Source organism: Phyllopteryx taeniolatus, chromosome 22 (assembly GCF_024500385.1).
Source record: "Phyllopteryx taeniolatus isolate TA_2022b chromosome 22, UOR_Ptae_1.2, whole genome shotgun sequence".
NCBI lineage: Eukaryota > Metazoa > Chordata > Actinopteri > Syngnathiformes > Syngnathidae > Phyllopteryx > Phyllopteryx taeniolatus.
The window spans coordinates 202383-213208 of NC_084523.1; the positions used below are offsets into that span (position 1 = coordinate 202383).

General features: G+C 40.6%; 1 protein-coding gene across 7 annotated transcripts in view; it reads left to right on the plus strand.

The window, feature by feature from the left end:
- phaf1 (phagosome assembly factor 1) overlaps positions 1-8729 on the plus strand; it is a 30740-nt gene extending 22011 nt beyond the window's left edge. For all 7 annotated transcript variants that reach the window (XM_061761492.1, XM_061761489.1, XM_061761496.1 and 4 more), the window contains one exon: positions 3517-8729. In XM_061761492.1, the coding sequence (XP_061617476.1) occupies positions 3517-3530 (14 nt within the window). In that variant the 3' untranslated portion in view covers positions 3531-8729. The remainder of the gene's footprint in view (positions 1-3516) is intronic.
- Positions 8730-10826: the final 2097 nt, after the last annotated feature.

The following is a 10826-nucleotide window of genomic DNA, read 5'->3' on the forward strand; positions in this document are numbered from 1 at the left end:
TCTGGGTTGGGAATCAGGTCCTGCCCCAAGTGCAGGAGTTTAAGTATCTTGGGGTCTTATTCGCGAGTGGGGCAAGAATGGAACGGGAAATCTACAGGCGGATTTATTGGATCTGTATTCTTCTGTCGTGGTGAAGAAAGAGCTGAACTGAAAGGCAAAGCTCTCAATTTATACGTCTATGTACATACCCTTCATCTATGGTCACAAGCTGTGGCCCGTGACCGAAAGAACAAGATCACGGCTACAAGCGTCCGTAATGAGCTTCCTTTGCAGGCTTATCTCCCTCAGAGATAAGGTGAGGAGCTCGGTCATCAGGGAGGGGCTCAGAGTCAAGCCACTGCTCCTCCACATCGAGAGGAGCCAGATGAGGTGGCTCGGCCATCTGGTTAAAATGCCCCCTGGACGCCTCCCTGGTGAGGTGTTCACGGCACGTCCCACCAGGAGGAGGCCCAGCGAAGGATGCCCAGGGGACAACCCAGGACACGCTGGAGAGACTGTGCCTCCAAGCTGGCCTGGGTACACCTCAGGATTCCCCCTGAAGAGCTGGACAAAGTGGCTGAGGAGAGGGAAGTCTGGGCTTCTCTGCTCAAGCTGCTGCACCCGCGACCCGACTCCGGTTACGCGGGGGCAGAAAATGGATGGATGGACTTTGTTGACCAAAATCATATATTGATGGCCGTGGTCACCTGTGTAAAATGTTGTTACGTCATTCCTGAACAATTTATTAATAAGAACCAGATGAATCTTGGCACATGTCAAAAGACAAAACCTGCTCATTCAGTATATTCAGGTAGTTGGCTAACCTAATTTTAGGGACATCATGCTGTTAAACATAAGAGTTGAAAGCCTGAAAGCAAGCTCAAAATGTGAACAGTTACCCCTCAAATGAGCCATCCATCTATCTATCAATTTTCTGTACTGCTTATCCTCACTAGGTTCGCAGGCGTGCTGGAGCCTATCCCAGCTATCTTCGGGCGAGGGGCGGGGTACACCCCGAACTGGTTGCCAGCCAATCGCAGGGCACATATAGACAAACAACTATTCGCACTCAGATTCACACCTATGGGTGGTTTAGAGTCTTCAATCAACCTACCATACATGTTTTTGGGATGTGGGAGGGAACCGGATTACCTGTTGAAAACCCACGCAGGCAGGGGGAGAACATGCAAACGTCACGCAGGAAGTGGTTGACGTGATTTTAGATGAAAGAGGAGATTTGAAGTCCCTCCACCATGGGGTCATAGATGTCCAGATCACAGTATGCATGACGTCACTCATGTTTGCTACAAGATAAGTTTAAAGTAAACAAGCAACTGTAGCGTCCGTTGGCAAGTAACACAAACAGAGAAAAGGTGGCTCCATTTTCCAGTCCCTTCTAGATCTGCCTCACTCTCAAGCGCCGGGTTCTCGCTCCACTCTGCATTTCACCTTGCCAACGCTCCTCAGTCGGCTCTTCTCCTGCCATCCATCCAGTCCACGAACAGCTGTAATAACATAAAAAAAAAAAAGAACCACTGAATTAATGTACAGTATATTTGTTCAGTACAGTTCAGTTGTATTTAACTTTTAAGTACAATACACTTGCATTTAATATTTTAGAGCTGGCGGCACGGTGGACGACTGGTTAGAGCGTCAGCCTCAGAGTTCTGAGGACCCGGGTTCAATCCCCGGCCCCGCCTGTGTGGAGTTTGCATGTTCTCCCCGTGCCTGCGTGGGTTTTCCCCGGGTACTCCGGTTTCCTCCCACATCCCAAAAACATGCATGAATTGGAGACTCTAAATTGCCCGTAGGCATGACTGGGAGTGTGAATGGTTGTTTGTTCCTATGTGCCCTGCGATTGGCTGGCAACCAGTTCAGGGTGTACCCCGCCTCCTGCCCGATGACAGCTGGGATAGGCTCCAGCACGCCCGCGACCCTAGTGAATTAAATGCTGTGAATTAAAGCGAATAGAAGCAGCTCAGAAAATGGATGGATGGATTTTAGAGCTGTTTTCAAACGTTTATTTGGGTTACATTTTTCTTTGTTTAACACATTTTATTTGAAATTTTTTTTATTATGTTTTTTCCCCACTTATATTTAAGCGCAGTGTTAATGGTCAAACTGCAAAAGTTTACAGTGGCTTACAGTAATATGAAATAATAGTTTTTATGATTAAAGCATCCGCCTCATTTTTTATGAACACTTAAGTCCTACTATGCTACTGTATTTTCAATGTTGGAACATGATGGTGTTACTTGCAGAGCTACAGTATATGTGTTTTTGGGAGGGTGGAACTTGCTGGATGTGTTTTGCGATTTGAAATTTGGTAACAAGTTTTGCTCTGACCAACCAGTCAGAATTTGAAGTCTGATTGATTTAAAAAAAAAAAAAAAAAAAAAAACTAAACAAAAAAAGTCCCAGTGCCAATAAAGGTCGCGTTACATCAGCCAGCATTAAGGATTCTGAAACCCCTGGACAGATTAAATTGAGATGGCAAGACATAAAGACTGAAATCTGATTGGATTGGGGTGGGGTGGGGTGGGGTGGGGGGGGGGGGGGGGGGGGTCTATCATGCACATGTACTGGAAAGCAATCCAGCCAAGAGAAATGCTGTGAATTAACGCGAATAGACTTAAAAATAAATGAATAGAATTTCATTGAAAAAATATTAGGATTGAGGTTATAAATGTAGGTCAGTAATTTTGATAGTGATTAGACCAGCAGATAAGGCCTTCCTTTTACAGGCATTGTGTAAGGGGCAAATGGTACTAGTTTACAAGAACAACTACCGTAATTTCTCGTGTATAATGTGCACACATATATAATACGCACCCCCAAATTGACCTTCTACCTATGTATAGTGCATTTTTACAATGCATGATTTTGCTTCTCCCCATATGATCAAAACATGAGAAGTATTATCTGTATTTTGTTAATTTTTTTCAAATAATTATTCTCAAGTTAAGCACTTTTTTTGAACACGGAATTATTTTTTAAATTGCTCTTATTTTGAAATTCAGAGCCCTACTTTTATTTAGTAAATTAGAAAACACACAGTTGTGCTCATATGATTGATTACCCAGGCAGAATTTGTAAGATGGGTACAATTCTTTAAAGAAAACATGAAGGGCTAGACAGAACACAGTTTTATTTTAATGGGATTCAAATTAAATGGTCAAGCATTTCAGAAAAGCATTGTCATTAAACAAAATATTACCAGCGTATGTAAACTTATGAGCATAACTGTACATATATGCAGTCATACGAACCCCCCCTGTCATATTGGAATGAAAGTGTACAGCTTTTTCATAACCACGAGATGGCGGCATAGCTTTATAAAATGTGAAAGTTTTTTTCCATTTGCCCCTATACCTATGTATAATGCGCACCATTGGCTTTTGACAATTTTTTTGGGGGGGAATGCACATTATACACGAGAAATTACGGTAGGTCCATTAACCAGGAATTATCTAACGAGCAAGTGTGGTCATCATTTTTGTCTTCACATCATATAGATATATTTTCTTTCCTCTCTAGGTGATGCAGAATAATCACATAGCATCAGTGACCCTCTATGGGGCTCCACGAACCACCAGTCGAACCCAACTTGAAGCCAGCAGCAGCTCCCACTGAACAAGTAACCAGACCTCGCATCTCATTCTGGCCTCTTCTCAGTCCGCACAGAGCTGAAATCAAGCAAGCCACAACCACAACACGGCCATTCTTGCATTGAATTCAGAAACAGCAATTGCATTTGTTTTCCTGCTGGCTTGGAAGAATTGCACTCGAGACTTGGTGACATATAGTAGCCCTTGCCTTAGAGGGAATATCACTTAGAGACAAAGTGATAAAATCTGCATTCGGGTAGAACTGGAAGAAAGGAAGTTCAGAAAGTGAAATGCAGCTGACAGCCTGTGGGAAGCTGTCCTGCTGCTTTGGACTTGTGAAATGCACCATTAAAGAAATCTGTTCTAGTCAAACTCAAGACAAACTTTGACTTGATCCTCGGAATCATCATCATCATTATCAACTACAATGCCGACTGGCAGCTACCGCCTGTCTTCCTCCCTCAAAAAAACAAGACGCAAGCCAATCCAGGAAGAGCCATCAGATATGGCAGAGAACAAAAGGAAGCAAAGCTGGTCAATCGAAATGTTATCGAACAGTAAAAGAACCAAACATTCAGTGGCCAAGCCAGATGAGAAGACTCTTAAAGCAGACCTTCTAAAAAATTTGTATTTCCCTTTTGACCCCCCACACCCTAAGAATCCGTGTGCCCATAAATGATCACAAGCTGAATCATCTCCTATCATTTCAACACAATAAGCACACAAAAGGTCAGTTTAGTTGCCTAGTTTGTTCAAAACAAAGGTCACCGTTCCACACATTTCTTCTGTCAGCTAGTAGACATGCATGCAAACACTGCAGTAACTCGACAGGCAGGGTTGGATAAGAGTAGAAACACAAACTGGCAACCTCTTGTTTATTTTTAGTCCTGCATGTTAGAAGTATTGAAAATGCTGCATTTTTCCCTACTCTGTGCCCTGTCTCACTCATAGTCACTATATCCGTGTTGCTCTTTTATAGCAGTAATTTTGCACGCTAGCGCACCTCTGTACTTTATTATATTAGGAGTAAGCAAGTTGACAAAGGAATGTTTTTTTTTGTTTCTTATTAAATGACCAAGCTTAGAGAACAGATTCCCCTATGCATGTATGTATATTGTTTGTCAACACACCTTCTGTTACTTTGTCCCCCCTTCTATTTGCTTTTTGTTTGTGTGTCACTCTACATGCTAGTGATGCGTGACTTTTTGTCCCTCAGCAACGTCTGCGTCCTCTTGTTCGTTGAGCTGCCAAATGCAAACGCCAAAGACATTTCAGGGTCATTTTCTTCTGATCTGCTGACATCAATGTAACCTCTTGTGTCCTTGTGTCTGTCATGTGGGTTATTTTGTTTCCTTCAGTTCATTACTATTGCAAGCTGATATCCAGGTTAAGGTCCATGAACAAGTATGCTTGGTCTTCTCACTAGTAAGACATTCCAGTGCACTAGTATAACGACTGTCTTACTACTGTTTTTTTCAACTACTAGTGCCACTTTTGGCCTATTAGTAGTAGGGCCCAAATGATATGGTTTATTCCGGCTGATGCCGATGCTAATATTTAGAAGCATAAAATTGTGAACAATCTGCAAAAATCTGCCATTTTGTTTGTTTGAATGTTATTATCTTTGTTTTATGTTATGTGGTTTTTTTTTGTTTTTTTTTTGTTTTGTTTTTTAACGAAAAGATTTTTGCCAATTTGAAAAGGGCTGATTTTGGCTGATTAATCGACATTTAAGATCGATAAAAGTGCAAATGGATTTTATCACTTATTCGCTATGGTTGATATCTTACTAGTAAGGGCAGAGCGCGTACTGCTGTAGTGCATGTACCCCAACCTGGATATCCAGGATATTGAATAAATGCACAAATGGTTTTCCATACATTCCTGCACATCAAGGGGACTGTGGTAGAAAAGCCTCCACGAAAGTTTCCTCAACTAGTTTGTTAACTGTTGACCATGATTACAAAGGTATGGCGTAGCAGTACGGCCATAAGCAAAATAGCTGTAATATGAGAATAATTTTGGAACATTACTTGGAAAATGTCACATATGAACAAATTCTGTCACCAGAATAAAGTGGATATTAAAATTTCCACAGGAATTTTGATACAACTCTGAGACGCGCAGCCACTGTCTTTCTAGATACTGAAAGATTTGGGGGGTGGGGGGGCACACACTATATTGCCAAAAGTATTCGCTCACCTGGCTTGACTCACATATGATCTGAAGTAACATCCACTTTTTATCAATAGGGTTTTTTAAGACATCGGTCCACCTTTTCCAGCTACCACAGCGTTAACTCTTCTGAAAATGATTCCACAAGGTTCAGGAGCGTGTGAAGGGAATTTTCGACCATTCTTCCAGAAGCGCATTTGTGAGGTCACACAGTGATGTTGGACGAGAAGGCCTGGCTCTCAGTCTGAAGTCGAATTCATCCCAACAGTTTTCCTATCAGGTTGTTGTCAAGACTCTGTGCAGACCAGTCAAGTTGATTTGTGGACCTTGCTTTTGTGCACTGGTACACAGACATGTTGGAACAGAAAGAGGCTATCCCCAAACTGTTCCCACAAAGTTGGGAGCAATGAATTGCCCGAAAGTTATTGGTCAGCTGAATCCTTCCTTTCACTGGAACTAAGGAACCAATATTTTGGACAATTCCGCGCTCCCAACTTTGTGGGAACAGTTCTTCCATTTCTAATATGGCTGTGCACCAGTGCACAAAGCAAGCTCCATAAAGACATGGATGCTCGAGTTTGGTGTGGATGAACTTGACTGGCCTGCACAGAGTCCTGACCTCGATAGAATACCTTTGGGATAAGTAAGAGCGGCAACTGATAGCCAGGCCTTCTCATCCAACATCAAAGTGTGACCTCACAAATGCACTTCTGGAAGAATAGTCAAAAGTTCCCACAAACACACACCTCAGCCTTGTGGAAAACCTTTCCAGAAGAGTTGAAGCTGTTATGGCTGCTAAGGGTAGACCGGCGTCATATTGAACCCTATGGATTAGGAATGGGATGCCACTTAAATTCATATATCAGTTGAGGCAGATGAGCGAATACTTTTGGCAATACAGTGTATCACCCCACCACTTCAATATTACTTGAACACTGTAAATTGCAAACATTATTTATTAGGGCCCCTGTGAGTCATGGGGTGATGTTACCGTCATCTCTCCCCCGTCGCCCTTACTGTGCCCCTATAGATACCCGCTTTTGTATTTTTCTGGTAATATGATTAAATATTTCTACAAAACACCACTTGTTGATAATGAGTTTAAACTGCTGGTGGTGTTGATGTGCCACAAGAATGCCTTTAAAAAAAAATCATAGCATAAAATTAGTTGTCTTTATTCTTCAAAAGAACTTTTTTTTTACATTTTAACGTCTTTCTGTGAAGAAGTTTGGACACTTTTTCTGTAGTATTTGGACATTATTCTCATAAAATAACACTAGGGACATTATTCAAGTAATATTTTACTTAATTTTTGTAAACTTGCACTTCATTGTTGCAAGAATGGCTAAAATTCTTGTGGTTTCATGACATAATTCTAATAGCATTCTACTTATCGTGTTACCCTTATACTCCTTTTTGTAATTTTCTGTTTGTAAGAAATTGTCAAGTGGTCATCCATCCATCCATTTTCTGTACCGCTTATCCTCACAAGGGTCATGGGTCAAGTGGTTATTATAATTAGAATTCCAAGCAGCTCTTGTGTATTCTCGGCAATTCAACAGGATGGATGACAAGTAGTCAGGCCTATACTAAAAAAAAAGAAAAGAACCCAATGCGGGTGTGTCTTGAGCCTGTTATCTTTTGTAATGGCCAACGGGTAACGCTTACACGTTGCAAAAACAATTGTATTTTTTGTAAGTAAAAAAAAAAAAATTCAAAATTAACACTTTTTCATGACTTAATTACCCAACACACTGACAAGTTCTAAGGATGTATTCATATTTGTCGGGATAACCATCGAAACTACTGCTTCGCTGTTGACAGGTGAAGTGTGATCATGTTTGAGTTATATAATCAAAAATGGTCTGTCATTACTTTTCTGGACAGGAAACTAAATCTTTCACATTTGGAGTGCAAAGGAGAGCTGCAAAATACAGGGTGATTCAAAAAGAATGTGCCAAAATCACCACGCAATATTTCAAAAACGAAAAACAATAGAAAACTCCAGCTTAGAAACATACGTTGTACATTCCTTAAAGTTTTTATTTCATGTTTTACAAGTGCCCACAAGTGTGGCCAGCACGGACAACATCAAGCCGATATGAGAATTCTTCCCTAACGCGCCTCAGGATGTCACGGTCCAGCGTGTTGATTGCAGCAGTTATTCAATCTTTCATGTCATCGATATTTGCCGGAAGTGGTGGAACATAAACTTTGTCTTTAACATACCCCCACAAGAAAAAGTCTAAAAGCACGCTTCACCGTGACAATGGCATTTGTTTTCGTAAAATCAAGCACACAAAACGCTTTCTGCTGAGGAGTTGCCATTTTGAGTGTTAAAAAAAAACATAATTTTTTTGACAATTGAACGGCGTTAGAGGAGTACGTCACCACAGCGGTGACGTTCACACCCAATCAAACTGGGATAACTCCCCTATCAAATGACCACTGATTCAGTCCATTACAATGCTTTTAAACTTAATAAATACGTAATGATTTTGACGTATTTTTTTTTAATCAGCCTGTATAGTTTTTGCAAAGTGGTCAGTATCAGAAGTGGAGTCTTTTGGTTTACTACAAAGTTTTGATTTATAGGAATACGTGAGGCAGAAGAATATTTTCTGCATAATAGTTCTCTGTTCTGATATTTCCACTTCTTGGGTTGGATGTATTATATTGTGTGAGAGTTGTATTCAAACACTTATTGGTAACTTTCTTTGATTTAAAAAGTGTAAAAAGAAAGCAGAAAAGAAAAAAAGCTACTGAACATTGTGCCTCATCTCCCACTGAGCCTGTCTGACATTTGTCGTTGTTGTCCTTTGTAAAATAAGAAGAATCTCCTTGCACTTATTCTAAATGGAGAATGTGAAATGCATCGAGTGTGCGTGTTTGTTCATATTGCCTGTCATAACAGCATCTTACATGCTGGTGTTGACGTGTTCTGTCAATTAAAATTTTACCTGTTCAGATTTGGGGGGTTTTCTACGACACCTTGATGTTTTGTACTTTTTCTTTTTACTTCTTTTGAGTGGTGGCCATATTTACACAAAAAAACAAACACTCAATAAAGCTTGTGCTTATAGAATCTATACAGTGTATAGATTAAACTAAAAGGTGTCCCAATGGAGGAATTATGTTGTAATTAATCTTGTAATAGTACCATTATTGAAAGAGCGCATCAACTCAGGTGGACATATCAGAACCAGAAATGGTTTGAGAGACAAGCTGTCCATTTGTACATTTAAAAAAAAAAAAAAAAAAAATTTATGTGGAGGTCAATGAGTATAATAAAGTTTTTGTTTATAATGGACAGCCACATTTTCGTGGTAATATTACTCTCATATTAACGCTTTGTATTGTCTGTTCCATTCCCATCGCACCCAACCTTTTCTCCTCAGTGATTATTGTTATGCATACTGTCAGGTTCTGTTAAGGACGTAATATAATGTCAATGTTCAATAGATCATGGAACCTTCAATCGTCCTTGCGTGTTCGTTTTCTTTGTCCAAAGAGAGAGGAAAAAACAAGACACCAACGTGCTGAGTCTCAGGGTGCATTCAATCAACTGCCCACCAGAGTGCAGGTTCAGTGAATGACACACCTTGTTTATTTGAGTTAACTCCTTTTATACACGTCAGAAGGTTTCGTTATGACTGTTCAGTAGAAGGTTTTGATATATGTTTAGCAGAAGGTACCTCTGGCCTTGGGTGTTATCAGAAAAGGGAGTCATCCTAAGAACATCATTCTTCAGTCATCTATCTTGGGTGCTATAAAGAAGAAAAGGGAGTCATCCCAAGATGTGGGCACCCCTCTGGCCTTGGATGTTTTGGAAATGGAACTTAATTGTTAAAGAAAGGAACATAGCTTCATGAGTACAAATAGAACAATCCAACAATTCCCCTGTTTACATAGTGGAACTATGTAACATACCCTAAGCAGTACTACTCTATGTGGAAGGCTATCAGAGGATATAATAATAATATATAAACAACGTAGTCATGAGCTAAGCATTCTTCATAGGGCAGTACTACTCTTGAAACAGGCCAAAAACCTCCCCATATATTGATTTGAGGAGGGAAAAAGACAAGTCCCGTAACATGCTAAGAGAAAAAACATTGTATATTCTTAATCAATAATTCATCCATCTGGACACGACGTCGTCTTGTGTGAGCAGAACTTCAGCAGTAGGAGCTCCTTCGGTGGTCATCAACATCTGTGATGCTCATATTCTTTTCCACCACTCCCGTGACCATCTTGACACACAGTGTCCTCGTACATGGAATAATACAGGATCCGAAAAGCAATAACAAAGTAACAGCAGTAACAATAGCAATTATAAATGTAATTACAAGGTGTATCCATTTTCCAAACCATGCCGTAGCTCAATCTTCCAGGGGGTTGGAAACGCCTGTTGAATCTGCCATTTCAGCAGCCAAAGTTTGTAACCCATGTAGGGCTCTCTTTACTTTTCAATCCGGGGCTGTGTTGTTGGGAATAAAAGTACAACATTGTGGACCAAACATTGCACAAACACCATTCTTTTCGGCAAGGATCATGTCAAGGGCCATGCGGTTTTGAATTGCCATTAGGGAAGTGGGGGCCAATTGTTCAGCTAAGCCTTCAATGGCATCACTGGTTAAGTTTACTGCTCTTTGCAAATGGTAATACACAAAGTTGATCCTATCCACATTCTTGTTTGGAGTTACTGGGAACAAGGCAGAGATGATGGGCATATTTTCAAATCCTGCTGCAATTTGATCAATCAGTTTGTATTCATTTGGAACTCCTCTGGGCACTCCAATGCCATCTATGTATGTGGTTCTGTCCTCTGACCAATTATCGCTGATTGATCTCTTTGACCTCACATTAGTTTCTGGTTTTGGTCTCGTTATTTGATCCTTGGCGAAAATTACAGTGGTTGACGCCACATATGAAATCATCGTACATGTCCCTTTCCATTTGTCAGGTAATACAGCTCGTACTACATTAATTGCACACATATATGCCAAATCACCTAAAGACCTTTTGCTCAATATCGTAATATTTCCCCATGTAGTGACATCT